Source organism: Tilletiaria anomala (genome assembly GCF_000711695.1).
Source record: "Tilletiaria anomala UBC 951 chromosome Unknown K437scaffold_2, whole genome shotgun sequence".
NCBI classification, from domain to species: domain Eukaryota; kingdom Fungi; phylum Basidiomycota; class Exobasidiomycetes; order Georgefischeriales; family Tilletiariaceae; genus Tilletiaria; species Tilletiaria anomala.
The window spans coordinates 371,190-397,285 of record NW_013547020.1 but is presented as its reverse complement, the minus strand read 5'-3'; the positions used below and the strand labels follow the sequence as shown (position 1 = coordinate 397,285).

General features: G+C 56.5%; 10 protein-coding genes and 1 non-coding gene across 11 annotated transcripts; 7 read left to right on the top strand and 4 right to left on the bottom strand.

Moving 5' to 3' along the window:
- The first annotated feature begins 701 nt into the window (after positions 1–701).
- Positions 702–3,492, top strand: K437DRAFT_72081 (uncharacterized protein). The gene is made up of 2 exons (XM_013390850.1): positions 702–2,161; positions 2,259–3,492. The coding sequence occupies exons 1-2, from the start codon at positions 1,094–1,096 to the stop codon at positions 3,264–3,266; spliced, it is 2,076 nt and encodes a 691-aa protein (XP_013246304.1). The 5' UTR covers positions 702–1,093; the 3' UTR covers positions 3,267–3,492.
- Positions 3,493–4,690: 1,198 nt separating this feature from the next.
- On the top strand, positions 4,691–6,857 carry K437DRAFT_230757 (IMP dehydrogenase). Its single transcript, XM_013390849.1, has 3 exons — positions 4,691–5,326; positions 5,567–6,735; positions 6,809–6,857. The coding sequence occupies exons 1-3, from the start codon at positions 4,825–4,827 to the stop codon at positions 6,848–6,850; spliced, it is 1,713 nt and encodes a 570-aa protein (XP_013246303.1). The 5' UTR covers positions 4,691–4,824; the 3' UTR covers positions 6,851–6,857.
- A 603-nt stretch (positions 6,858–7,460) lies between these two features.
- K437DRAFT_271683 (uncharacterized protein) lies at positions 7,461–8,128 on the top strand. The gene has a single exon (XM_013390848.1). It carries the CDS (start codon positions 7,542–7,544, stop codon positions 7,881–7,883), a length of 342 nt encoding a protein of 113 aa, XP_013246302.1. The 5' UTR covers positions 7,461–7,541; the 3' UTR covers positions 7,884–8,128.
- A 374-nt stretch (positions 8,129–8,502) lies between these two features.
- Positions 8,503–8,992, top strand: K437DRAFT_265824 (uncharacterized protein; the record flags this gene model as incomplete). The annotated part of the gene is made up of 2 exons (XM_013390847.1): positions 8,503–8,581; positions 8,658–8,992. The coding sequence occupies 2 exons, from the start codon at positions 8,503–8,505 to the stop codon at positions 8,990–8,992; spliced, it is 414 nt and encodes a 137-aa protein (XP_013246301.1).
- A 55-nt stretch (positions 8,993–9,047) lies between these two features.
- Positions 9,048–11,200, bottom strand: K437DRAFT_265823 (kinase-like protein; the record flags this gene model as incomplete). The annotated part of the gene is made up of 2 exons (XM_013390846.1): positions 9,048–9,861; positions 9,951–11,200. The coding sequence occupies 2 exons, from the start codon at positions 11,198–11,200 to the stop codon at positions 9,048–9,050; spliced, it is 2,064 nt and encodes a 687-aa protein (XP_013246300.1).
- Positions 11,201–11,999: 799 nt separating this feature from the next.
- On the top strand, positions 12,000–14,111 carry K437DRAFT_253160 (protein phosphatase 2A). The gene is made up of 6 exons (XM_013390845.1): positions 12,000–12,464; positions 12,796–12,879; positions 12,962–13,261; positions 13,349–13,719; positions 13,821–13,881; positions 14,021–14,111. Exons 1-6 carry the CDS (start codon positions 12,372–12,374, stop codon positions 14,030–14,032), a joined length of 921 nt encoding a protein of 306 aa, XP_013246299.1. The 5' UTR covers positions 12,000–12,371; the 3' UTR covers positions 14,033–14,111.
- A 98-nt stretch (positions 14,112–14,209) lies between these two features.
- On the bottom strand, positions 14,210–15,552 carry K437DRAFT_72139 (uncharacterized protein). Its single transcript, XM_013390844.1, has 2 exons — positions 14,988–15,552; positions 14,210–14,912 (listed from the first exon to the last, which is right to left on the bottom strand). Exons 1-2 carry the CDS (start codon positions 15,241–15,243, stop codon positions 14,302–14,304), a joined length of 867 nt encoding a protein of 288 aa, XP_013246298.1. The 5' UTR covers positions 15,244–15,552; the 3' UTR covers positions 14,210–14,301.
- Position 15,553: 1 nt separating this feature from the next.
- K437DRAFT_253158 (DHH phosphoesterase) lies at positions 15,554–17,901 on the top strand. Its single transcript, XM_013390843.1, has 3 exons — positions 15,554–16,731; positions 16,792–17,474; positions 17,539–17,901. Exons 1-3 carry the CDS (start codon positions 15,766–15,768, stop codon positions 17,891–17,893), a joined length of 2,004 nt encoding a protein of 667 aa, XP_013246297.1. The 5' UTR covers positions 15,554–15,765; the 3' UTR covers positions 17,894–17,901.
- A 30-nt stretch (positions 17,902–17,931) lies between these two features.
- On the bottom strand, positions 17,932–21,690 carry K437DRAFT_260666 (uncharacterized protein; the record flags this gene model as incomplete). Its single annotated transcript, XM_013390842.1, has 4 exons — positions 17,932–18,802; positions 18,865–19,024; positions 19,093–20,176; positions 20,272–21,690. The coding sequence occupies 4 exons, from the start codon at positions 21,688–21,690 to the stop codon at positions 17,932–17,934; spliced, it is 3,534 nt and encodes a 1,177-aa protein (XP_013246296.1).
- Positions 21,691–22,506: 816 nt separating this feature from the next.
- On the bottom strand, positions 22,507–24,662 carry K437DRAFT_271677 (uncharacterized protein). Its single transcript, XM_013390841.1, has 2 exons — positions 24,315–24,662; positions 22,507–24,248 (listed from the first exon to the last, which is right to left on the bottom strand). Exons 1-2 carry the CDS (start codon positions 24,524–24,526, stop codon positions 22,559–22,561), a joined length of 1,902 nt encoding a protein of 633 aa, XP_013246295.1. The 5' UTR covers positions 24,527–24,662; the 3' UTR covers positions 22,507–22,558.
- A 286-nt stretch (positions 24,663–24,948) lies between these two features.
- Positions 24,949–25,054, top strand: K437DRAFT_t1. Its single transcript has one exon. It is a non-coding gene; the product is annotated as a tRNA-Thr (tRNA).
- Positions 25,055–26,096: the final 1,042 nt, after the last annotated feature.

Below are 26,096 nucleotides of genomic sequence, written 5' to 3'. Positions count from 1 at the left end.
CTCTTCTGCAGCACGGAAGCCAGGGAGAGCCAGGCGGTGGGTGGCAACGGGCGAGAAGACAGGGGAAGTAAAAAGAGGAAAGGAGGGGCAATCAACCCACCCTTGGAGACTGTCGGCACCAGGCATGGACGGAACCTAATGAATGCCATTCCAGGAGGTTGCAAACGAGCTCGCGAGTTAGCCCGCCAACCGTCCCCGCCACCCACACTTCCGCAGCTCGCCTCGATGACAGAGACCGTGTCCCCTGACAGTGCCAGTGCCAGCTTTTGTTTCCGACCCGGGCGTGCGCACTACAAGCATCCAAAGTAGAGTGCACACTCGGTTCCCAGTTGGCCTGCAGCCGCGTGCTGACCAACCGCCGGCTCATCGTGGGCATCGTGCCGAACGGTACCACGTGCGACCTCATCGCTTCATCGTTCCATCCCCAGCGGGCCTCCCGTATATCGAAAGCGCCGCCTGCCGCATCGATCTGCTTCCCGCACAAAGCTTTCGCAGTCGCATCTGCCTGCCATCCACACTTGCTGGGATACTCTTTTCGTGCGACTGCAGTCACTTTATTTGTAGTGGTTAGCAGTGTATCTCCTTCTCCATTAGCTCAGGAAAAGCCACCGGCAGAGGTGAGCAACTCTACATTGCCGTTCGCCGGGCACGGCGGACATACTCGAACTCTCGACGGTCCCATTTAGCTGGCATCGCCTCGTTCTTCACTGTGGACATTATTGCAACTGCAAGGCCCTAATACCACTCCACGGTATACCCTCCTCAGCACCTACCTTGACGCCCACCATCGGCCTGCCGCGGGCGGGTCTTTACCGCCTCTGCCGTCAATACTTAGCTAAAGGCTGTTCGTCCGCATACAAAAAGTAGGAGCAGGCCTCTTCCTAACGCGCACACCTTGCGGGTCTTTCCATTCCAGCCCCTCGGGCACCGCCAAATCTCGTGATTCCGCAGGATTCACAGTGCATCACCCAAGCCTGGGCATCGCGTTGATTCTCCTCTGCGCCGCTCTGCTCTGCTCTGCTACCCTTCTTGCTGAAGCCTCCAAGACATAGACAGACAACACCGCTGGGCTCCCACATCCACGTCATACAGTATGAGCAATAGCACAGGCATGAGCTCGACGATGTCGGACGCACACGATCCTTCACAACTCCTCCACCTCCGTAAGGGCCTCCATCCCACCGCACCGGACACGCCTGATGCTCGCGCCGTGTTCATCCACGCGGGAGCTGGGTTGCAACGAGACGATATTATTGGCAGCACGGGCGGAAGTGCAAGTGCAAGCGAGTCGAGATCCAACTTGACTACCTTACCGCCAAGCGTAGCAGATAGCGCCCCTCCGCAGGTCTTTGCAGCCGACAACCAAGCAGACATGGCGGCCCCGGCGCAATACGCCAAGCCCCTCGAGGTGCACCTGGACGTGGATGTCCCGAGTCCGAGCAAGACTCGACATGGCTCATACAGCCAGCACCTGGCGCTTGCCACGCGGAAAAGTAAGAGTGGCATGGTCTCCTTCTTTATGCCCTCCCAGCCCCCCTCAAACCTTGATGCAGCGTATGGCACCTACCACGACGCGGCTGCCGAACAAGCGGGGGAGTACAGGTTCAACTTTAGCGGCGCGCAACACCAAGCGTTCGAGAAGGCCTCCACATCGTCTCCTTCCTCTTCGTACTCGCCATCCGTGTCGTCGTTGTCGCAGGATATGTACGACGAGAAGAGCGCCGGCGTCGGGGCAGCTGCCGCAGGCGCAGCAGCATATAGCCTGCTCCCGCGCGCCGGCAGGCGAGGGGGACCTGCACGCTCTGGTGCTAGACTGCTGTCCGTTCAGTCTGCGAACCGTCCGCTCCGCAACGCCTTCTTCGTGCTCGTGCTCTGTGCGCTGTTCCTCCTCGCCACACTTGGTCTATCGCTTTACCGCCCTCGCCTGAGCACTGTAGGTGCACCTACGGCAGCAAACAATGCCGCAGCCGAAGGAACCGCTGCCGTTAACACCTGGCAATTGTTCCCCTCCGGCGGCGCTGCTCCTGGGAATAAAGGGAAGTTATCAGCCATTTCGGTCGCTGCCGCCGCTCCTGCTGCTGCCGGCACTTTGCCTTCCGGGGCCGAACTGGAGCCGGAGTGGGAGTGGGCAAGGGACGTCAGTCTAGTGTACACTTGGGTGGTGAGTCGAGTCTTTGTTCCCTGACCCTCAGCTTGGCTCGCGTTTTCTTCATTTTGGTCGAGTACTGACGTTCCACGCCTTTACAACCTGTCCGCAGAATGGCTCCGATCCAACATTTGCAGCGCAGCGAAAAGCCTTGGGCGGCCAGGTAGGCGGCAACCGCGATCGCGACAACGAGGATCTGCGCTTCAGCCTGCGCACGCTCCATCGCCAGCTGCCCTGGCACACCGGCAAGATCTTCATCGTCAGCCCTTCGCCTCCCAGCTGGGCTCGTCTCGGCTCAGAGATCTCGAAATCTGGCTTCATGAAGGAGTCGTCCGCCTCTAACGTGCAGAACAGCAGGCTTGTATGGGTGCATCAGGACGCGATCATCCCGCGCGATGCACAGCCCACCTTCAGCTCCAACGTCGTCGAGCAATACCTTCACCTTGTGCCCGGCCTGACGGAGCATTTCATCCATTGCAACGACGACTACATGTTCGTGTCACCCGTACACCCCCGCGACTTTTTCACGCCGACGCGCGGCGTTCGACAGTACCTCGAAGAATCGCCGATCGTGCTCCCGGACCAGTACAAGACGCACCACATGTCGCCGAACAGCAACGTGTGGCGACAGAGCGTGTACAACACGGTCACCGCGATCCAGAAGGCGTACGCGCCCATTAAGCACTTCCCCCCGCGCTGGCTGAAGCACGCACCGTTTGTGTACACGCGCACAGCGTTCCTCGGCATGCACCAGCGCTTCTGGCGCGAGCTGCACGAGACGAGCCAGAATAAGTTCCGTTCGAGCAAAGATGTGATCACGCCGTTGCTCGTGCACTCTTACGTCGCGCAGGAGGGCAGCCATGCGCTGGGGCTGCAGTTTGATATCATGAACGACAATGAGGCGCGCGACACGACGCTCCTCGTCAAGTGGACCTCCAACGACGACGAGACAGACCGCGTGAGGCAGTCTATCGTCGAGCGCATCAAAACGGGCAAGCTCAAGTTCCTCACCATCAATGACGAAATTGGCACTGGCGCAGGCGTCGCAAAGGCGCAGGCGAAGCTCGAGCATTTGTACCAGACCCTGTTTGGCAGCGAGAAGAGCATTTTTGAGCTGTAGGAGTCCCGTCGACGAGCATCACCGGCCTGCGGCCAGCATCCATCCATACACATAGATAGCATGGTGCAAGCACACAGCTTTGCATGGAGCCGTGCCTTGCTATTCTGCATTCACACACTCCGCCTCATTGTAACACTATTTCCCCTAGCATACTCAACCATCAACGACGCTTCCACCTGCTCGAGTACATGAACGGCTTGCCTGCCTAAAGAGTTGAGCCTTAGATGCTTCGATCCGACCACAGAAGGAGATTCTTTTCGCCTATGTCAACGAAAGGAGGAGCGCTGCCGCACATGGAAGAAGCGAAGATACATCACCTGGGAGTGCAGATCGCCAGTACCGATCGCTCACAAAAGGTATAGCCGACCACCACGACCGGTCCAAGGTCGGCGAATTTTTTGTAGGGTGCGGCATTTATCAGCAGCTCGAAGCTAGGATCCGCATCCGCCTGGATGGGCGTTCGTCTCGAGTCCTCTCTGCATCATATCGCCTCCGCGCCTCTCCTGTCTGCATCCGTCGGTAGGGTCGTGTGCTCTTGCTTTGCCACATTCGCAGCAAGTCGTTGCCGGCAGTCTGACCTCTCCAGGTTCGTAATCAGAGACGACTTGGATGAAAACAAAGATAGATGCATCTGCAACTGCCGAGGCCGACGTCTCGCCTGTTGACTTGACGATCTCGCTCAGCTGCTTAATGCTGGCCCTGGTACGCCGAGAGCGGGCGATCAGGAAAAGCGATTGGTTTGGCGTCGCCGGTGTCGGAGCACATTGAGCGCCAAAGGATCACAGACCGTGAGTAGTATAGACTACGGCTGGAATTTGAGGTGGTGATGGCCCTCAAACGTCATCGACGACCAATGGCGACGAGCTTATGACGTCGTCCGGTAATTTTACAATGTGTTCCATGCCAGTCACATACGACACTCCGTAACTTTTCCGCACTGTGAATTGCATCGACAGCGGCAACGCCATCCCGATCGCCTTACCTAAATCATGCTTCTATTAGTACACCATCATCAAGCAGTGGCTGAATGAGGGCTCCAGGACCCTCTTGACACTTGGCCCAGCTCTCGATGGATCCGAAGATCGGCAGGCCTTGTGAGGGAGGGCCAAATGGCACACCCACAAGATATATATGCTGGCTGGAAAGCCTCAGATCGCCGTCTTCGAAGACGGATCCGAATGGTCCTCAAGTAGGAGAGTAAGGCATGGCCATCGTGTACTACATGACAATGTCGGAGCTTGTCCTACCCGACAAGTCGGCAGGGGTCAGCCAAGGCTTTATCTCGATCGCATCGAAGAGTTGCAGTTGTAGAGAGAGTAGAATCTCTCTGAACGCTTCTTGTTCCGCTCGCTCTGCCAAATTTTTTCACTGAGAGATCAGGCTCTCCTCGTCCTACACACTACAAAAGCATCCTTCCGTTCTCCCTTTGCCCTTCCTAACCTTCCTCTCTTCTTTTCCTGGCAATCGCCCCCTTGCAGAGCCCTTTGCAAGCTGCCTCGACCGCGAGACGAAAGCCCTCTGTTGCCCATCCTCAACTCATCTCTTGCTACTATCCAAAATGGCACCTGCAATCAACGGTGGCGCGAACGGCGATGCGTCGACGTCCCAGCGCGTCCTCGACCCCTCCGAGGCAGTCGCCCACCTGAAGACCTATCAGTTCGGCGATGGCCTCGCCATGTCGGAGCTGATGAACAGCCGCGAGCATGGTGGGCTGACGTACAATGATTTCCTCGCACTTCCGGGCTTCATCGACTTTCCTGCATCCGAGGTGTCGCTGCAGACACGCGTCACGCGCAACGTCGTCCTTAACACGCCATTCCTCTCCTCGCCCATGGACACAGTCACCGAGACCAACATGGCCGTCGCCATCGGCCTCATGGGCGGCATGGGTGTTATCCACAACAACATGTCACCGCAGGAGCAGGCGAGCATGGTGCGCAAGGTCAAGAAGTACGAGAACGGCTTCATCACGGAGCCACTCTGCCTATCCCCTAGCGAAACCGTCGGCGACGTCCTCGAGATTAAGGAGCGCCTCGGCTTTGGTGGCATCCCTATCACAGGTGGGTTCCTTTTTCCTCTGTTTGCGAGATTGCGTGATCGCCGGCACGTTTCTTTGGTGATGAAAATCATCACTATACTGTTACAACCTTCGTTCTGCCTATTGAACCGCTCTTAGACTTGAGTGGTGACATGCGGATTACCCAACCTATGTCCTCTGATTTTGTCCTTATCGCACCAGAATGCTTGCTGAGACAGAACGGAAGGCTGACAAAAATGTCACTTCTGCTTCGAACGCGTAGACACCGGCGCTCTGCACGGCAAGCTGCTCGGTATCGTCACGGCTCGCGACGTGCAGTTCCGAGACCCCAACGTGCCGCTGTCCGAGGTCATGACGTCAAACCTGGTTCTCGCCCGCGAAGGCATCACGCTGGAGGAGGCCAACACGATCCTGCGCGATTCTAAGAAGGGAAAGCTGCCCATCATCGACGCACAAGGCCGTCTCGTCAGCCTGCTCGCTCGCTCCGACTTGCTCAAGAACCAGAACTACCCGCTTGCCAGTAAGCGCCCCGAGAGCAAGCAGCTCTACTGCGCCGCGGCGGTTGGCACGCGTCCGTCGGACAAGGACCGCCTGCGGCTGCTCGTCGACGCTGGTCTCGACGTCGTCGTGCTGGATTCATCGCAGGGTAACTCAGTCTTCCAGGTGGAGATGATCCAGTGGATCAAGGAAAAGTTCCCCAAGCTTGAGGTTATCGCAGGGAACGTCGTGACGCGCGAGCAGGCAGCGACCCTCATTGCCGCGGGCGCCGATGCGCTGCGTGTCGGCATGGGCAGCGGCTCAATCTGCATCACGCAGGAGGTCATGGCGGTCGGTCGCCCGCAGGGCACGGCTGTTTACGCCGTCGCTGAGTTTGCACGCAAGTTCGGCGTCCCCGTCATCGCCGATGGCGGCATCTCCAATGTCGGGCATATCGCCAAGGCCATGGCGCTTGGCGCGAGCGCCGTCATGATGGGTGGTCTGCTCGCCGGCACGACCGAGTCCCCCGGCGAGTACTTTTACCGCGAGGGCAAACGTCTGAAGGGCTACCGCGGCATGGGCTCGATTGAAGCGATGGAGCACCAGAAGCCCGCCAGTGTCCCTGGTGCAACGGGCAAAGGCGCGGTGAAGGCCAAGAGCCTCGCGCAGGACGCAAGCATCACTGAGAACGCTGCGACTCAACGCTACTTTTCTGAGGCGGACGCTGTCAAGGTCGCCCAAGGCGTCTCAGGAGCCGTGCAGGACAAGGGAAGCGTCATCAAGTTTCTGCCGTACCTCTTTACCGGGCTGCAGCACTCGCTGCAGGACATGGGCGTCCGCTCGGTTGAGGCGCTGCGCGCGGGGGTTGCAGAGGGCAGGGTCCGCTTTGAGCTACGCACCGCGCAGGCCCAGCTCGAGGGCGGTATCAGCGGCTTAGAGTCGTACACGAAGCGGCTGTACGCGTGAGGGTAAATTTTTGTTTTACTAGGCACGGAGAGAGAAAGGGAGAATGATGTATCGTATTCACATTAGGTGTCTCAACCACCATCTTGCAATTGTACAGTACTAGGCCCGTGAGACACTTTGAAATCCGGGTCTTTAAAGCAGCGTTGCAAGGATGTTGCATCTGCACAGAGCATGGTTTCTCACGGGTTGATCGATCGCATGCTGTGCTCATCGCGTCACTGTAAGAAGCGAAAAGAAACAGAAGATCCCCAAGGCTCCGACCACTGAAACAAACTCAGGGCGAGCCAAAGCCTAGCTTAGTGCCCTTGTGTGGGCTTGCTAGTTGATCAAGCCTGCATCATACATGGCAAGCAATTTAGTACGTTACATAAGGCGTTAACTAATCAACCTATCAACTACGACTCATTAGCTGCCACAGAGGGACATGCTCCTGCAGTTCTGACAGAAGACGCGGACATGGATGAGGCCGAGGAAGTCGTGCTTCCCGCTGCTCCATGCGCTCATGGAGCAGAATGCCGAAGCTGAGGGTAAGGAAGCAGCCCTGGAATCAGAAGGCAAAGAATGGAGGGCAAGCGAGCCCAAAGTTAAGAAGGTTAGGAATTGGTCGGGGGAGTCCCGGCTGCCCATGTTTTCCCCACGCCGAGTCATCCGGCAGGAGTGCTTCAGCATGAACGTAAATGAATATGTGGCTTTGCTTGGTATCCCAGCAGTATATACAGAAGAGCATCAGCGGCAGGATGCCTTTTCAACATGCAGTGCATCACTTGTAGGCGCGCTTCAGATCTGCAGACGGAATGGCCACCTGCTGTCGAGCTCGACGTCCTGTAAAATCTACCCTCCTCCGCAAGCGGCGACCGTCCCAAATGGATTCATGCCCACCTCACGGTGACCCAGGACAACATCGCTGCGGCTCTACACGTCGCCAAGGACCTCCGGATCGAAACCTGATCACTCGCGGCACCCAGACCCGGAAAGACAATAGTCAAGATCCTAGCCAACGGAATCTGCGGCTCGGACCTCAACCAGTACCCCAAAGGCGGCATTGGAGGTCACGGGCTCGTCAATCCTCACCTCGCTTGGCCACGAGTGCTCGCAGATCATCCACGCAATCCTTGATTACGAATAGTCGACACTGATGGTACTGAATGCGGGTGCAAGATCCGGAGTAAGGCGGGTCTGCCTTGCCACAAGTTCAACCAGTGCCGGCAGGGTTACCAGAATCGATGCAACGACGAAAAGAATTTTGCTACCTCGCTGACGAACGGTGGACGTGAGTCCATTGGCAGTGCAGATGCATGCCACGCAGAGTTGATTACAGAACATAACCTGGCTTGCCTAATGCATTCTGCCATTACCTTTAGCCCCGCAATATTGCCTCGTCGCCATCCCAGCCCACGTGTTGTGGAAATCTCTCTGTGCGATCTAGGCGCTGGCGATAGAGATGCATGTAGCGAGCTGAGCAGCGCCCGAGCCGCACCAGACGCTCACAACCCTCAGCGCGACACGATCGGCCAGCTGTGCCTGTTTATCTTGCGCATATATGGCATCCGAAAAGCAAACATTATGGACGTCGAAGTATCGCACGTCAAGCTCGCGCTACGCCGCAAAAATACACCCACCAACCACAGCGCCGTATTCAGGTGGAACGAATAGCAGTGCGCCACACTCATAACGGGCGAGGAGAAGCAGCACGCCTTTGCGCAAGATGCACGGAGCTGGCTGCAAGATTCTGGATTAGATGGAAAGGACGCTGATATGGACTTTGCCATCGAGGCGTCTGACTCGGAAGCGGCCGCGATCCACGCTGTGGAGCTCATTCGTATGAGGGACGCTTGTTCGTGACGTCGCGCTAACGCTCACATCATGCATAGCTGCATGCTCACGCCCCCCCCCTTGCCGCGCTCCCTTAGCCCCAGACTGTCATGTTGGCCTTGGATCGACGACGCCGCACTTTAACCTGCTGCGGCTCACAACCAAGGAAGTGTCTGCGTACGGTGTCCTGCGGTACAATGCGAGCTGCTTCGAAGTTGCCATCGACCTGCTCAACCGCCAAGCCGTCGATCTCGACAATCTCGCCACGGATGGTTACCTCATCCAAGATGCCGAAGAGGACTTCCTGGCCATCGCAGCGCGCAAGGGAATCAAGAGTGTAGTTGGAGTCATGCTAAGCAGAATAGACTTCCTGATAGTTGTAGAGTGCCGTGCATGCAATGCGGCTCTCGCTTGTGTCTATGGCGGAGGATAGGCTACAGTGCGTTGTGCCGAGTACAAATACATGAAAGAGACGTGAGAGGCAAGGGTTAATTTATTTTCTGCCGCTTGTTGCGCTGCATGCTCGCGTTGCTCGTAGCTGTGGACCGCATATCATTCGATGACGGTCCCTTCCAGAGTCCAGCAGCAGAACCGTTGCCGGCACTCGATGTGCCTCTGCCACCTCCAACGCTTCCGCCGGCGCCTCCATCGCTAGCTCCGGCCGGAGGGCCAGAGCTGCCGACGCTCGGAGCGGCAGAAATCGGCGCAGGCGGTGGGGCAGACGGTCCCTGCGGGATCGCGTTGAGCAAGCCAAGGCTCGCCGTGCCGGTTGTGGCCTGCAGTTGCGCAGTTAGCTGAGAGGATGCGACCAGATCCTGCGCTGCTGCTCGCTGCGAGGCAGAAGCGTCTCTTGCGCCCGTGTCTCTGACGCCAGCTGCGAGTTCCATCGCGACGGCCGACGCGAGAATCATGCTCGGGTCGTTTGCCATGGCGTTTTCCACAATGCCCGACCTCCCCGCACCGCCGCTGGAATGCTCCATCGTGCTGGCTGATGGTGGTTGCGGTGCTTGCTGTGTGGGCGCAGCTTGCTTCTGTTGTTGCTGTTGTTGTTGTTGCGCTTGCTGCTTTGCAGCGACCAGCATCAGCGCTGCGGCACTGGCTTGCTGTGCTGTCAAGTTTCGACCCATGGCGTGATCAATTAAATTTTGTGGGATCGAAGGCGGTCGTTTGGAGGCTTGTTCTTGCGCTTTTGCGTGTGGTGGCACTCGTAAAGCCATTGAGGCGTCCGCGCCATCCGTGTTGAGCGGCAGCATCCGACGGCTAGGGTACGTGTAGCCCAAGCTCGGCAGTTCCGCAAATGCACTGCGACAGGGCAGGACCAGGAGGGCGGAGAGCATGTCAGCATGCGGGATTTCTTTTGCAATCAGCGTATTCTCCGCTTGCATACTCACTTCAGGGTCGGCGTAGGCGACTCTTTCCACCACGGATGATGCAGCACCTCTTCGGCGGTGAGCCGCTTGGCCGGGTCGTACGTCAGGAGGCACTCGAACAAGTCAAAGCCAGCCGGGTTGCCTGTCTGCGGGCGCGAGCGCGACGTGTACCACGGCTGCAGGCGATCGGCATAGTTGTCGAGGCCGAGGTGCGGCCACCAAGTCTTGTAGTCAGGCATGGTGCCGATACCGGGCCAGCGCTCTGGCGTAGGCGTGCCGAGGATCTCGACGATGCGCGTTAGCTGGTCCGTCTGGAACGGCACCGCCTTCGTCTTGGGGTCCATCTTGGCCTCCTCGCCTTTGAACATCGGCCGCAGCGCGAGAAGCTCGCCCCAGATGCATCCGACGGCCCACAGGTCGATCGCGGGCGTGTAGTGTCGCGCGCCAAGGAGCAGCTCCGGCGCGCGATACCAAATCGTTACGACGACCTTGTCGGCATTGTACAGCGGTAGCAGCGGGGCACTGTACACGCGTGCCAAGCCCAGGTCGCCGATCTTGACTTGGCCGTGCGACGTGACGAGGATGTTGGCCGGCTTGAGATCGCGATGCAGCACCCAGTTGGCGTGCAGGTACGCGACGCCTTGGAGCAGCTGGTACAGTAGCGATTTGAGCACCGACAGCGGGATGGGCACACGCAGGACGGTACTGTGATGGTGGATCAACTGAAGGAAATCATGGTCGGCGTAACTGAAGACCATATAGATTGCCTTGTCCTCGAGCATCACCTCGCGCAGACGAACAATGTTCTCGTGCCGCAGCTCTCGGTTTAGCGCAATCTCTCGCATCGCACTCTGGCTAATGCCCGTGTACGTTGGCTGCTCGGTCTCTTTGTCTGGCTTAAACTTTTTGATCGCATACATCTCCTCGCCCGTCTCTTCGGCGCGTGCGACCATGGTGAGCGGGTCTTCTTGTGGATCTTCAGAGGCGGTGCGGGAGGAAGCGGAGGTGGTCTTCTTGTCTCTCCCGTCTGCACAGCTTCCGCCTTCTTCGTGCTGCTTGCGAACTCGGGCACTATAAACTCTTCCGTAGGTGCCAGAGCTGAGGAACCCCAAGACGGCGTAGCGCTGAAGGAAAGGCTGACGGACGCGGTCACGGTAGGCGCGGTAGGCCTCCATGGCAGATTGGTTGCTCAGGTTGGAAGGGATATGTGCCCGGGCAAGCATGTGCCGAGAGGGCAGCATTGGCGTTTCTGATGATTTCTTCGACTGCATGGTGATTCCTCAGTGGTGTTTGTCTTGAAAGTTTTGATAACGCGATCGAGTTGTCTCAGGGTCGTCCGGGTGTCCAGCCGCCGTCAGTGCCACCTATCCTCGAGTTTCTGATGGCTGGGGTTGGATTTGATGTGTTTGATGATCAGCGCTTGTAGAACAACTACGACCCTGCCAATGCAAAACCGATGTGATGTCCCTTAGATACAGTTGGATGACTTCGCCCGGCTTGGGATGCTGCGCATGATGATCTTCCTTGCGTATTGGTTCCTTCTCTGTCATTGAAGGCTTTTGCACCTTTCGGCGGTGTGCCTGGCCTTCACTCTTGTTTGTTCACGAGGAACACGACTTATCGGGATGAATGCTAGGTCCCCGACAGCTGCTTGCCTTTTCCATTCGAGCCAAGCGATACCACAAGGGGATTGAACAAAACCTTGCTTCTTGCGAGAGCTGGGGTACGACGACCACGCACACGCAACTAAACCGGCACCCCTCTTTATAGGATTTCAGCCTCTTCTTCTATGGCCACGCTTATCGCTCACATACCGCGTTTGTTCTGTGAGAATACTTCTGTCAGCGGCATGTCCATCTCATCGGTCTGTGCCCGCGATGCTCTGCTTTGGACGCGGACGACGTCGATGAGGTCGAGGTTGAGGTGAAATGCTTTGAACAGAGTCCAGCATTGACTGCTCTCGTGGCGGGCGCCCACCGCTGTTCTCACGCGGGCTGAGACGCGCGCCCGCTCTTCCTACAATGATCGTCGATAACAAGCAAACATCATCCCAACCCATCCCACCCATCCCATATTCCTCGCTCTTCTTTCCCATCGTCCTCCTCGCCGGCCTGAATCACGCTGGTCATCTCTGGTGGTAGCCGCGCCTAGTTGTTTGCGCAAATTTGACAGGGCAGCCCGCGTTGAAGGATTTGCAAGCAGCAGCCGCATCATCACTCACCAGTGCAGCGCCACCTTGCCAGCATCGAACGCAGCTAAGACCAGTCCTACAGCGCCTGCTCGCTCCATCGACCACCCAGTGCCTAGCACTGGAGCGAAGCGATTGAAAAAAGCATATTGCAGGGGAGCCAGAGGCATCAGGCATTAGAAGCGGGGACCACAGCTTTGCAGGAGAAAACCCCCAACAGGGCAGAAGGAAGGAACAGCCAGCCGGACGAGAAGATGGTCGAGGTATCCGAGCAGGATGCGTGGATCGCCCACCTGAGCGACTGCAAGCAGCTCTCAGAAGCTGACGTGAAGAGGTTGTGCGACAAGGTAAGCAGACACAAAGCTCTGGATGCACGGCGGACCCATGGAGAAGCGGAGCTGCTGGCCACGGGTCGTTATTCTGCTGTTGCGCAGTATTCCTCAGCCTGCGTTCAAAGGCGGTACCCTTCTCCCTAGTGCCAAGAATGGCTGAAAAAGGGCTGGTATGGTATGGTCTAGACTCTCGAGGACTCTGCTCTGCAAAGCTTTCTTGCGCTCTGCGAGCAGGCAAGCAGGCAGAAGCATAGCGACAACAAGCGATCGTATCGGCTTTTCACACGATACCACGCTGACGATGCTTGCCTCTGTCACTTTCACTTTTTTCTCAAACCTCGCTCAGGCCCGCGAGATTCTCCTCGGCGAGTCGAATGTGCAACCTGTGCGCTGCCCGGTCACAGTGTGTGGTGACATCCATGGTCAATTTGTGAGTCGAGTGCGCCTCTTGCTCGAACCTGGCCCTTGGCGCAAAGATGGACAGTGTCAGCTAACGCACCCCCTCTTCCAAGCACGATCTGTCGGAACTGTTCCGGATAGGAGGAAACTCGCCGGACACCAACTACCTCTTCATGGGCGACTACGTCGACCGCGGCTACTACTCTGTCGAGACAGTCACACTGCTCGTCGCGCTCAAGGTCCGCTACAGGGATCGAATCACCATCCTGCGCGGCAACCACGAGAGCAGGCAGATCACGCAGGTGTATGGCTTCTATGACGAGTGCCTGAGGAAGTACGGAAACGCAAACGTGTGGAAGTACTTTACCGACCTTTTCGATTACCTCCCACTGACCGCCTTGATCGAAGATCAGGTACGTGACCTCTGCGTCACGCTGCTCGTGGCGGCGCTCTGACGCATTCAATGTACACACCCTTTGCTTCTCTCTTCCGCACTGCAGATCTTCTGCCTGCACGGCGGTCTCTCGCCGTCCATTGACACGCTCGACCACATCCGGAGCATAGACCGGATTCAGGAAGTGCCGCACGAGGGTCCGATGTGCGACCTGCTTTGGTCCGACCCGGACGACCGCTGCGGCTGGGGAATCTCCCCGCGCGGCGCCGGCTATACGTTCGGGCAGGACATCAGCGAGGCGTTCAACCACAACAACGGCCTCACGCTCGTCTCGCGCGCCCACCAGCTCGTCATGGACGGCTTCAACTGGAGTCAGGAACGCAACGTCGTCACTGTCTTCTCCGCGCCCAACTACTGCTACAGGTGCGGCAACCAGGCGGCAATCATGGAGATCGACGAGAACCTCAAATATACCTTGTGAGCCCCTTTTCTCCACTGCATCACTTTTCGTCGTTGACTGGACAGCAAGACTGACACTCGTTTTCAACCTCCGCCCTTGCTGCCTTTCCTCTCCTCAGCTTGCAATTCGACCCTGCACCGAGGGCTGGGGAGCCACTTGTTTCGCGCAGAGTGCCAGACGTGAGTCTCGAGTGTGCGGAGGTGTCCGACAGGTATAGGAAGCGCATTTGTTCTGACTTTGTCACTCCTTGCATCGCCCTCTTCCTTTTCACTCTCCCCTTGCCCTTCTCCCATTTGCTACATGTCATACCCGGAACAGTATTTCTTGTAAGACTAAAACCAAAGCAGGCCAAGGAACTTGTAGAGGATTTCACTATCTCATGGGGATTCGACCATGGCATTGATGTACCCTCCATTGCTTGCGTTGACTCGCATGCGGCACTGTGTGGGACGCGCTCGATGAAAATTTGCTGTCACTGCTGCCAATGTGGTGAGGATCATGGAGAGGCGGCGATCCGTCGCGTATGCGTGATCCATGATCCAGGGCGCCAACGTGCCTGCTGCGCAGATGTGTGCTGGCTGCTGCCCATAAACTCCATTTCATGACATGGCGTGCTTGGCCTGAGATGTGCGCTTTGCCAATTCTTCCGCGCTCTCCACCTGACTCCTATGGCCCTCTAGCCCAACCTTGCGGCTCCTGCTGGCGCGCGCAGCACCAAGCGCTTGCGCATTCGACGGCTGTCTAGCACCGATGCCTACGCCTCCTACTCCTGGCTCGCGAATCAGCAGGCCAAGCTTGGGCGCCAGCACGGAGCGCGCGAAGATCTCCCCAAAGCCGACCATCACGCCGTTGATGAAGGGCAGACCGAGGTTGATGGCGAGCGAGGCGAGCAACAGCGAGGCCCGCCGCCACGGCGATATTCCCGGTGTGAATATAGATCGGGTCAGCGAGCCTGACGGAGCTGGCGTTACCACTGCTTGTGCCGAGGGTTCCGACGCGGATCGTTCCGGATATTCCAGTGTTGATGACTCGTCTGAAAACCCGGAGGAGGCAGAGGCCGCGCGTCGTCGTCGTACGCGGTCGCCGCGCTTCTCCTCGTCAAATTCAGGACCACTGGGGATAGCTGCTTGTGCGGTAGCTTTTCCCGAAGCTGCAGGCAGTGACTTGTCCACCCATGCAGGTATTGAGTGTGACGCTTGTGTTGATAAGGCTGAAGAAGTATCAATCAGAAACCAAGATACATCAGTCGACTCGACCGCGGACACTTTCGCTTTCCCCCACGAACCTGAATGAGAAGAGCTGCCGAGCAAGTCTCCCGGGGTAAGACTACTTGCCGCTGCATCAGAAGGATGTAAAGATGAAGAATGGCTAGGCTGGCTTTGCCCCTCGAATGCAGCAGTCGAAGGCGATGCTCTCGCGGGAAGCTCGAAATGAGAAATGACTGATAAAGTCATCGGATCTTGCTGTTGCTGTTGCATTTGCTGCTGCTGTAGAGCCCTATTTGGCAGAGAAGCACCGCTGCTTCCCTGTTCAGAGTTCATTCTACCCACAACTGTGTTTGAGTCGTTGCCGAGAGGAGGCTCGTAGGCCCTTCGATGAAGTGTCGTAGGAGAACTCAGCAGTGCTGGCCGTCAGCCGCGCAAATCGATTGGTCGCCTGTTGTGTCGCCTTTCCCGAGCCCCGAAGTGCGAAGTTGCAACAATGGCAGAGATATGGGAGGTGTCACAGGTGTTGAAGTTGGGTGACGCTCACCGTGAAACGCGGTGCTCAAGGACGCGAGTTATTGGCGTTGCGAGGATGCACAAATCGACAACGGCTCGTTCCGGATCTACTTTGACCTTTGAAGGCCATGTTCCTCCACAGGACCCTCCTGCCGTCTCTTCCTCGGCCACGATCTGCCACCATCAACCCTGTAAGCGCAAGCCTCAATGAGGGACCTTCCTTCGGGGTCCGGGTTGACCATGGGGCCATGGAAAAGGTAAAATTGACGACGGCTGGCGATGGGCCAGAGGCTGAAATATTCAAATGCATATGCACTCTTTCACACCTAAAGAGTCGTCAACATGCCCAATTTCGCAGAGTTCACCGTCGAAGAGTCATTTGCTGATTTGACAATCAAGGACAGCAGCAAGAAGGTCTCGAAGGACGAGGTCTCGGGCGATGCAATCGCCGAGCAAGGCTCAAGAAACGCTTCTTCCTCTAGTGCGTGTCCTCACCATCCCTCAGAGGCTAACGACAAGAGAATGCATTCCCTGCAAAGCTTTCTGCAAAGTGGCAAGGAAAAGCTGTTGGCAAAACTTTCTGGCTTATCCAGCGCTGGCGATGAAAACATTGTGATCATCATGGGTAATGACGCAGCAGACCTCGATTCGGTCGCAAGTGCCATTGCTCTTGCCTATCTGCTCACAGCGCTCCCTCACCCTCGCCTGGGGCACGCAAATGGAAGGACGACGCTATATGTGCCGATCATCCAAGCGAACCGCTCGACGTCGCCCTTGCGCCCGGAGAACAACCTGGTTCTGCAGATCACACTGGGCGACAGCGCTTCCATGTTACGAGACGGTTGGCTACCTAACCTGACATGGCTCGATGATATTGCCGATGCACTGAGCGAAAGTACAGCTCATGAGAGCATTGCTATGTCTTCCGCAAATACTTCGGCCCCTGCCCTTCGTCGGCGCAACAAATTCCACCAGGACGTTCTTGCGACATCTCCAAAGCTCGGGCCAGCCAACGGCATTTCCTTTGGTCTTGTCGATCATAATCGGCTCGGCCCGCTCTGGGGCAGCAAAGGGATGGAACGCGAAGTAAGGCTGATCGTCGATCACCATGCGGACGAGCAGGCGCATCTTACTGTACCTCTACGCTGGATTAAACCACCAGACGCGGATCCGGTCGGAAGTTGCGCTAGCATGGTCGCTATGCTTTTTCAAGGTCAGTGGCTTAGTAAAGAGAAACACACTTCAGGCGGAATCCCCATCACCGTGGCCGACTTGCTACTCACGGCCATCGCGCTGGATACGGACAATGTGAGAGATGTAAGCGTCGCATCGGTCATACAATGTGACTGATGATTTTGTGCCTCGCAGCTCAAGCTTCGCCCGTTGGGTAAGGGCACTAAGCACGACGCAAAAGCCTACAACCTGCTATTGCCCTTCTCCTCCTTGGCTGATCCGACCAATAGGGCGCGGATAATCTCCAACATCAGCAGCATGATGCCGCAACTTGTACCCAACCACTTGATCACGTCAGCGCTGTTTGGAAGCGTCCCGGAGAAAGATGTTGCCTTCGCCAATCAGCTTACGAGCCCACCGTCGCCAGTCCTCGTCAAGCGCACCAATACGGAGCCCGATCCTGATACACCAACGCAGGAGCGCATCGATGCATTGCGCGATATGGTTGCTCCAGCTTGGAAATCCATTTCGTTCGCCAAGAGGTCGGTCATTTACCACCTGTCCGCTGACGATTTTCTCCGGAGAGATTGTAAGATCATGTCGGTCACAGCCGGTGCGGTGGCTATTGGATCCAAGATGCAACTAGATTTGCATATTGCTTTTTCCACCATCCCTACATCCATGTCTGCACTCGTATACGGCTTTGAGAAAACGCCGATCAAGAAACCGGAAGAAGAGAGGCAAACGTTGTGGGATGCCTGGTGGAGAGCTCTCGATGATTTTATGGCGGAGAGTGATCTCGACTTCGCGATATGCTTGATGAGGTGCCGCGAAAAGCAGCGCACGCAAGACGAAAAGGACAAGCACATGCGTGAACTGTGGGTTTGCTTGCAGCATGCGAAAGCGTTTTCAAAAAGCATGACGTTGACTAGATACTCCCAGGATCATCATTCACCGCCAGTCCACGCCACAAGGGCAGTTGGCGCCCCCACCTGTCTTCTCTGGCCTCCTGAAAGGCTTAGAACAAGAGACGTACATTTCGGATGGGGCGGCGTACAAGGAGGCGCCGGCATCGCCCCTTCGTCTGATGCTCAAGCAACCGTGGAAAGGAAAAGAGATACCTTCCAGCGGCAAGCGAGATCGCCTCGATCGCGTTGGACTGGAAGGAAACTGGCTCGGCTCTCCGAGCGGAAACACCCTCTGGGTCCGGGCATATCGCCAAAGAAATGCCAAAGCGAATCGCAAAGTGATCCTCCCAGTGGTGTTATCTGTATTGAAGCATTTTAATTTTCCATAATGGAGGACTGAACATATTTGCATGCCGAGCTCCGTCGCTCACCGCTTGCCGACATGGCTGTGACTCGGTATACCCTGATTGCTTGGAGCGATCGCCTCGATGAGACCGCCCCAGGGGATCAATGTGGAATCGTCGCTATTGCCACGCGAAGCAGGAGCCAACGTCGCGCCGGGGGGGAAGGACACGTTCATTGCGCCTTTGCCAAAAACGTTCATGTCGGTGCCGGTGGCTGGCGAAGAGAGCGTATCCAAGGAGCCAAAAGCGCAGCCCACTTGGCTCGTGCTCGGCGTCATGCCGGTGCTGGCTTTGACGTCTTTCGTCTCGGGCGGCGCGGGTGTAGACGCAGTGGGGCCTTCTGACCAAAAGGTGATGAATTCATCGAAACCGCCATTGAGGTCAAGGGTCATGGGCTGCGGAGCAAGCGTTCCGTCAGCAGGCGGGACGGAGTTCTGGTAGAGACCAAAGTTCTCAAGCCCGCCAAGCTGATCGAAAATAGTCTGCGCGAGGTCGTTATCATTCGAAGAGGTTGTTGATTCATCAGGAGGCGTCGAAATATTGCTCAGACCAGCTACAGTGCCGGCAGCCGTGGGCCCGACTGTGCTGGCCTTCTTCGTTGGGGTAATATCCGTCCGCATGGACGATACTGGCGGTCCAAGCTTGGGCGTAGTGGTTCGGGCACGCTGCGCGTTAGCTCGCTTTCGCGCGCCTGTGGCTGTGGCAGCGCACCAGCTCGGATCTTGAGCTTTGGCGCGGAAGAGCTCGATGATTTTCACCTCACGCTTGCTGCAGAAGTCGGCCAAGTCCGACGCACGGTGCTGCTCGATGAACTCATCCAGAATGGCAAGAAGTTCCGGAGCCTCGGACGAGTTAGGGTCCAACAAAAGCGCCACACCGATCATCATAGTAGCACTGCGACGGAGAAGAGTAGGCGTCAACGCTGTGCGGCAGCTTGGAGGGCTCGCTCGGCTCACTTGAAAAGGCGATATAGACCGCCCATGTGCACCTTACGTGCGCGATCGCTGGACCAATTGACCTCGCGATGGTACTCTTGGCGGATCAGCCTGTCCATTTTGGCAGACTGAAAGGCGGCCTTACGTGATTGTGAGTACTTGTCCGAGTTTCGCAGAACATCTTTAGGGGCAGAAGGGGACAGTGAGTCAGGTCAAGGCGAAACACGCATGCTCTCGAGTGGAACGCACAAGGACGATGCAAGGCGATGCGCACATAGTGATATTCGACGTTGAGCAAATACCGATGTAATGGCAGCCAGGGGCAGATCTTATCGAACGAGCGATCAATACCACCAAGTGCTTCCGATCTATAAGGCGGAGGCAAGCTCTTCTGAAACTTTTCGAGATCCTCATCGAGTCGAAGGCAATCCGAGTACTTGCGCGGCGAGCTTAAATTCTGAAAGTGTTCGACGATTTGACCGGTCAGCTTGGTGAGCTCATGCCGGATGGCGACGTACGCGTAGACCCCCGGCGGGGACTTTGGGTCCTGGCACGGAGGCTTTGGTGGTAGTGGCTTCGTCGAGCGCGGCATGGTGTCGATGTCAATATCGCTTGGCGGAAGCGTATCGCAATGCATCTCCTGGATGGCCTGCGGTCGACCGAGGAGGATGGAAGTGGTCTTGTCCATCCAAAAGATCAAAGCCCAGATCCGTCGGCGGCGCTCCGTAGTCACGCCATCCATGCCCAGCTTGCTCCCATCACGATGCAAGCCGATCGCCTGCGCCGCGCGAATCGTCGTGCCGAGCTGGCTCCATGCCTCGGCGCTCTGGCGCTGGACAGTCAAGAAGCGCGCGGTGAACAGATGTGTGAGGACGAGGTCGATGTGGTCGACCCTGATGACACTCGCGACGAGCGTACACTTGCGGCAGAGGTGGTACAGGCGTGTGGCACCAGTTTTGGCACTCTCGAATGTCTCCTTATTTTCGGCGTTGGCTTGGCGGGCGATGGCGAGGATGGAGTAGAGCAGAGACAAGAATGGCAGGTGCCGTGCACCGTCATCCCCAAGCCGCTCTTCGGCATCGCCCCAACGGAACTCCATCAAGTCTTCGTAGCTCTGCCGGAAGTCGGCTTCGTGGATGGGCAAACGCGTGCAGTTGATATCGCGGAAGTAGAGTTCTAGTAGCGAATCCGTCTCGCAACGCGGTGGCAAGCCAGACATGAGCTCATCGAGAATGTCTGGCGGCGCGCCTCCCTCGTAGATGAGCCTGTTAAGCTTGTGTGATGCTGGGTACTTCGGCATACGAGCGCCTAGCTCCAGCTTTTCGCCATGAATCTACAGATTCAAAAAGGTGCACTTTTTCATCAGCTGGCCTAGTCCTTTGGTCCATCAATGAGGTAACGCTCCTCCCATCAGGGTCTTACACCTACCTCGGTCTCGATGACGCCTCGGCTAACGCTCGGCAGCGCCAGCGCTCCGAACCAGCTATCACCATCATTGGCAAATTGACCATCGAGCGTCCTCCGTTCGATTTCCAGTTCGTGTGCATCCGGATCATTCTTCTCCGCCGCCGATACCTGCGTTGCTCGGAACCTACCTCTAGCAGCGGATGAAGTAGCAGACGATGAATGGTGATTGTTGGCAGTGCGTGTGCGCTTGGCGCCGTGATGGTCTTGCTCGGCAAAAGGAATGTCATTGTCCATATCCTCATTGCTGCCATCCATGCCCAAGTCCTCCTGGCTACGTCGCAGAGCAGAGAAAGTGGGTTGCGCCATGGGAATGGACCTATCCTGGGCTTTGCCTGTCACACTCTTGCTGCCACCGTTTGAGCCGGGCGCTGTTGCAAGCCCCGCCAAGCCGACCAGGTCGGCAGCTGCGCCAGGTTCATCCTCCACTTTCGTGCCAGGAGGGAGTAGCCCTTTAGCATAGGCCAGTTCTCGCGCCATGGCGGTCTGCGCAAGGGCGAGGCCCTCGACAATATCCTCCAAGCGCGCGACGCGATCACGCACGTCGCCATGCTGGTCTCCTTCCTCGAAGGGCCTGCAGACGGCGCCGATCCCTCGGTCAACGCAAGGCTTGCACGGGATCTTGCGATCGCATTTGTGCTTCCGCCGATGGCATTCAGCGCACGAGTAGTGCACCCGCTTGCGCTTGCGATCCTTCTTGGAGCCTACCGCTTCCGCCAGCTCGTCCGCAATGGTGTGCGTCGCTGCTGCCTTTGATTTTTTGCTTGTCCCTCCTCCTCCACTAGCTGTTGCGAAGGAGGAAGTGGTAGAGAATGACTCTGTCATTTGCATCCCTTGTTGCGGCGAGTGCGCAGGCGAATGCGACAAGCTTGGTCCTACAGGGCTGAAGGCTCGCGAGGCTGTAATGGGAGGGATGCCGGAGCCTGGGGCAGATCCAGCGCTCACGGATGCCGTGGCAGCGGGCCTCACATGCTGGTACATATGCGAGATACCATTGGTCGCAACTTTCAGGCCTGGCTGCGATCGTTCCACACCCATGGCCCCTGCAAGATGCTGCCCAAAAGAGTGTCCTTGCGTCGGGCTGTGGTAGAGCGATGTAGATGGGGTTTTATGGTACATGCCATTTGTGTTGCTGCCATCGACGGATGGATTGACGGAGTCGATGCCCGACTTTGGACTCGGAGGTTGCGCAGACGCCGGTGAGCGGTGAAGCGGAAGACCGTGCGGATTGTCAGACATGCTGAGCCTGGCTGCGACACTGCCCAGATGTGCTCGGCCTTCCTGAGGAGAAGCGGCGCCTTGCTCTTGCGTTCCGTTTCCGTGAGCACGTACATCCCCATGCCCTTGGGCAGCAGCGAGCAGAGCTTGGATATTGGACGACATTCGTGAGGTCGCACTGCAGCCCTGTCAGACAGGTGTGCTTGCAATTCTCCCGGGGCAAGTATATGCATGCAGGTCAAGATCGAAGCGAATCAGTTGGGCTTCAACTTGGACCGCGCTGGCCGCGTTTCTAGACAATCTACTTCTGGAACTCCCTAGAGCGAGCTGGGTCTTCAAGTCCTTAAGAGTTGCCCAACCTCGATGAATGAAGCATCGTCAAGCATGGAGGAACGAGCGAGCAGCTTCATCGCCTATCCTTCTCCGCTTCAGGGCGCCCACTCCTCCATTTCCCCGAGAAATCAGCCGAACCGTGGAGCTAACGGAGGCAATATCCCCCGGATTCGGTGATATCACCGGAACCCTGTTCAATTTCCCAATCTTTTCCCATCCCTTTCCGGTCCTCAGCAACTTCTCCTGTTCGCCCGCATGACGTCGCTCCGTCCGGCCTTTTAAGTACGCATTGGTTTGCTGCACATAATGCGTTGTTTCTGGATGCTGCAACTGTGCACCCCAACAGGAGTGCGGAACCAGCCCGTCATATTTTGTGACGTCAAGCTGTGTTAGAATAAGACATCCGCATCATCCGCTCGCCAACACGCAGAGCCCAGCTTGCAATCTACCGTATCTCGCGGCGTTGAGCTTAAGGCGTCTTGTCACGAAGGATTCAGCGTTGGCAAACATAGGTGACACGGATGCCAGTTCGCGGCACAGATGAATGGGCTGGTGGAAAACATCCGTGCGAGACAGACCCGGCGGCCATGGAGTGTGTAGGGCGACGGAATAGTGGACTTATGGCAACAGCATGAGAAGCACTCAAGTGTGCAAAGGTATAAAATACAACGAAAAGAATCTATAATATTGTAGTACAAGATCATTTATTCTTCTCCTTCCCTTTCTTCTCTGCCGCACTCCTCTTGGCAATGCTGGTGCTGCTATCCTTGCTCAACCAGCGATCGCCGCGCTTGCGGACGACATCAGCGCCGATGCGGGTCGCGCCGCCTACAAACGGCGTACGCTCCGCTGAGTCGATCCACCCGCTCGCTGTATTATGCACGCGCGTCACCCAGTGCGGCTGCGTCACACTCTCGGCGTTCTTCACCGGCAGCACTCGGCCCGGAGACGAGGGCGATGGGGTTGGTGCAGGAAAGGAGGACGATGACAACGTCGTTGTCGTTGCCTCCGGTGGGGTGAGGAGCTGCGAGGCACTACGTTGTGCGGATGTGCCAGCAAGCATCACGGTTGCATCTGCTGAGCTGCTCGTCTGCCCAACTGCAGAATCGGCCGTAAAAGCGACAGTGCTGCTACATGCTGAATTGACACCGGACTGCGACTGCGCGAGAACAGCCTTTTCCTGGTCCCGAATGAGCAGCCTCTCCAGCGCATTTTCGAGATTTCCCTGTTCGTGCAAAAGTGCTTGCCTCGCTTCTTGTCGCGTATAACCCATCTCGACAAGCTTGTCGACTGGCGATGATTCGTTTTGAGGCGAAGGAGGGACATCTGCTTCCGCGTCGGCCGTCGTAGCTCCTCCAACAACAGAACTATCGGGTACCGCTAGTGCTTCAGATGGAGTAGGAACAGCTGAGTACTTTGTGACATCATTGGCCCCTTCCGCCTCAGTGTGCTCCACAAGACCTATCTCCCAACCTCTCGCTTGCATCTCTGCTTTGTCGGCCGCCGGAATACCACTGCGAGCTTTCACGTACTCCTGGGCGGTCTCCGCTTGCTTTGTGGCATACATCTTCCATTCTGCGAGCGTAGCGCAGGTCTGTGTAGTTGCACTGTTTAACGAGGCGACCAGGCGCTCCTTCCAAGGCGGCATATTCTTGCCATTTCCTCCCTTAAACGACTCGGGCATTCCTTCACTTTCGGGGTGCGCCTGGCCCCCTTTGACAGCAGCGACTGCATCCAACGCTGCAGCTTTCTCTCCTTCGGTAGCGTCAGGGACTTCCTCCACACCTATTCCGACGATTTCTCCTTTCTCATCGACGATGCGGAACGGCTCGTAAGTGTCCGTTTCGATGACCAAGAACCCTTCGACCTCGGTCGCACGCGGACCGCCGATGATGTGCAGCGTGCGCTCCTTGGACATGAACCAGCCATAAGAGCTGAGCACAGAGCCGTCAAGGAGGTTCTTCAGTGCTCTAGCGACTGAGTTCTCTACCTCTTTTTCTGCTTTGCGCTGCAGCTGTTGCCCCTGCCCTTTGCCCTCAGCTTTATTCAATGCTTTAGCATCTTCTGGCGACCCCTGCTTTTTACCGAGCCATCTCCATTTGTTGCCGCTTGAGCTAGTGCCCGGAGTAGCTGTGGTGACTCCAGCAAGCTTGTTCGTCAAAGAGCTCTCATTGCCAATGCCGATTACCTGACCGATATGAACCACACGCTGTCCTTGCTTGGCATACTTGTACAGCCGCCGGACCGTCGGTAGTGACACGGCCATGTCGGTCGAAATGGCGGTGAGCATGCCTGAAATGGATCCAGTTGCCGCAGCTGTGCCTGCCACGTAGACTGCGCCTACCCCCAGAGAGAGGACGGCCACGGAGACTGCTGCGATCGGTACGTATCTGCGAAAAGTATTTGCGTCAGCCATGCCCTCATCAAGAGATGCAAGATCTGACCATTGAACCCACGTGTCCCAACGTGTGTACTCGTTCTCCGCCTTCTCGCTTTCCTTTTTAATCTGCGCGATCCTTGCCTCTATGGTAAACCACACCGCGCCTGGATTGAAGACCGCTTCACCTCCAGAGGGTTCAATATTGTTAGCATAGTACAGCGGCGAGACTTGCTTGAGGCAAATGTGCAGCGGCAGGAGTGTGTCGTTGATGATCTTGACCTGCGGCATCCTATTCGACTTGCTACAGCTGGGTTTGAACACCCCTGCAAAGTGCCAGATCTGGTGCTGGCCTATCTCGTTAAATGTGCCTGTTGAGCCTGGCTATCTGCACCTCAAACACCCAGGGACACAGCTTCAACCAATAGTGAGCAAGCAGGATGTGGGAGAAGAACGTGAAGTCCTGCGATCTTGCTTTCGCAGAAACGAATGCGAGAGGTTGTCGGCTGTGCTCTTTCTCGGCTGATGCGGCACACTGCACACCTGGGCAGTTGAAAGCTCCAATTGCCTTTGGCGCTAAAGGGGATGAGCGGCAGATGAAACGACGTCATCGGGGCCTCCAAGGAATAACGCTCTCGGCCGTGACATATTTTACGTAGCTGGACATACTTACATGAGCTAAGAAGCTAAAGGTTCAGTGGATGTGGAACAATGCCTCTTTGGCTAAGGGGTACAGCGTCGCACTTGTACTACATTCGTGTGATAATGCGCGAGTTGGGATGAATGCGAAGATCAAGAGTTCAAATCTCTTAGGAGGCAGTTTATTTTTGCTGTTCTGATTTTTTATTTGATTTTATTTTTCACCTCACCATCACCTGCTCGCTCGTGCCGAATTTACCTGCTGTACTTTGTGCTGGATTTTAATTTGCTGACAGCTACGGCGGATGCTGCATCTAGCCACCAAATTGTTACTGGCGCAACGACGTCAAGGCGGATCAAATAGATTTACGGGTCTTTCGAATCTGAGCTAGAAGTGCAGTTCACTCACTTTCGACCATTCAAGGAGCGGCGATTGACCCCGATGGTCAACCGGGTTCCACGGTGGCATTTGTTTGATACTCTGATTTATCAGCTTGGAACGAAGGAGATGGAGATTCTGATCAGAAGCTTGGTAATTACGTTTGGAGCGTGAGTTGCGAGGCTTGATGCAGAGCTATAGTTGGGATGACTTCACGGCATGAGTCATTGCTCAGCCCGTATTGTAGTACCTGAGGCCTTCAAGGGGTTTGCACGGCGGGCTCCGCCATTCCAACGTGATGTCCCTTTGAAATGGGCAATCTTGTCCCTACGATGCAACAGCGGGCCCGTGCGGCTGCAATACATTCGATAGTCCAGCCGTGAGCTCAATTTCATAATTTGTGAGGCAGGGCTCTATTGTCTTCCTTAAAGTGCACCCCAATGCACTCGCTAGCCTCACGCTGACGCATCAAGACACCACAAAAGAAGATACTGCGAGACATGGCATTCTCCGCTTATAACAATCGTGGGCCTGGAATCATAGATGCCGAGTATCACCTCTCGGAATTGGGTGTCCAGTGAGATAAGCAGTTGCTAGATCTTGACATTCTGATCGAGCCCGATATCTCATCAATCACCCAACTATTCACTTCACACCGTACGTTGCACAATGCTCATCGCGTCTCCCATTTTAAAATCAAAATTGCATTAAATCCACGTGACAGTCAAATCTACATCAGGATGAACAGAAATGACCTAGACAGCCAGCGCAGCGCTCAGCTGTTAGCCGAGCCGCTTGAGAAATGCAAGTCCTTCTCGTGATGGAACTCCGTGACGGAGACCA

What these genes read in the sequence shown, in the direction of transcription:
- K437DRAFT_253160 (XM_013390845.1), top strand. Translation starts at nt 12,372, where the DNA reads ATGGTCGAGGTATCCGAGCAGGATGCGTGGATCGCCCACCTGAGCGAC. An exon ending in GTGACATCCATGGTCAATTT is followed by an intron (nt 12,880 to 12,961) that starts GTGAGTCGAGTG and finishes CCCTCTTCCAAG; the next exon opens with CACGATCTGTCGGAACTGTT. An exon ending in CCGCCTTGATCGAAGATCAG is followed by an intron (nt 13,262 to 13,348) that starts GTACGTGACCTC and finishes TCCGCACTGCAG; the next exon opens with ATCTTCTGCCTGCACGGCGG.
- K437DRAFT_271677 (XM_013390841.1), bottom strand. Translation starts at nt 24,526, where the DNA reads ATGCCGCAGGTCAAGATCATCAACGACACACTCCTGCCGCTGCACATT. An exon ending in GAGTACACACGTTGGGACAC is followed by an intron (nt 24,249 to 24,314) that starts GTGGGTTCAATG and finishes TACTTTTCGCAG; the next exon opens with ATACGTACCGATCGCAGCAG.
- K437DRAFT_72139 (XM_013390844.1), bottom strand. Translation starts at nt 15,243, where the DNA reads ATGAACTCTGAACAGGGAAGCAGCGGTGCTTCTCTGCCAAATAGGGCT. An exon ending in CGGCAGCTCTTCTCATTCAG is followed by an intron (nt 14,913 to 14,987) that starts GTTCGTGGGGGA and finishes ATACTTCTTCAG; the next exon opens with CCTTATCAACACAAGCGTCA.
- K437DRAFT_253158 (XM_013390843.1), top strand. Translation starts at nt 15,766, where the DNA reads ATGCCCAATTTCGCAGAGTTCACCGTCGAAGAGTCATTTGCTGATTTG. An exon ending in TCGCGCTGGATACGGACAAT is followed by an intron (nt 16,732 to 16,791) that starts GTGAGAGATGTA and finishes TGTGCCTCGCAG; the next exon opens with CTCAAGCTTCGCCCGTTGGG. An exon ending in GACAAGCACATGCGTGAACT is followed by an intron (nt 17,475 to 17,538) that starts GTGGGTTTGCTT and finishes AGATACTCCCAG; the next exon opens with GATCATCATTCACCGCCAGT.
- K437DRAFT_230757 (XM_013390849.1), top strand. Translation starts at nt 4,825, where the DNA reads ATGGCACCTGCAATCAACGGTGGCGCGAACGGCGATGCGTCGACGTCC. An exon ending in TGGTGGCATCCCTATCACAG is followed by an intron (nt 5,327 to 5,566) that starts GTGGGTTCCTTT and finishes TCGAACGCGTAG; the next exon opens with ACACCGGCGCTCTGCACGGC. An exon ending in TAGAGTCGTACACGAAGCGG is followed by an intron (nt 6,736 to 6,808) that starts CTGTACGCGTGA and finishes TATCGTATTCAC; the next exon opens with ATTAGGTGTCTCAACCACCA.
- K437DRAFT_271683 (XM_013390848.1), top strand. Translation starts at nt 7,542, where the DNA reads ATGGCCACCTGCTGTCGAGCTCGACGTCCTGTAAAATCTACCCTCCTC.
- K437DRAFT_72081 (XM_013390850.1), top strand. Translation starts at nt 1,094, where the DNA reads ATGAGCAATAGCACAGGCATGAGCTCGACGATGTCGGACGCACACGAT. An exon ending in GTCTAGTGTACACTTGGGTG is followed by an intron (nt 2,162 to 2,258) that starts GTGAGTCGAGTC and finishes ACCTGTCCGCAG; the next exon opens with AATGGCTCCGATCCAACATT.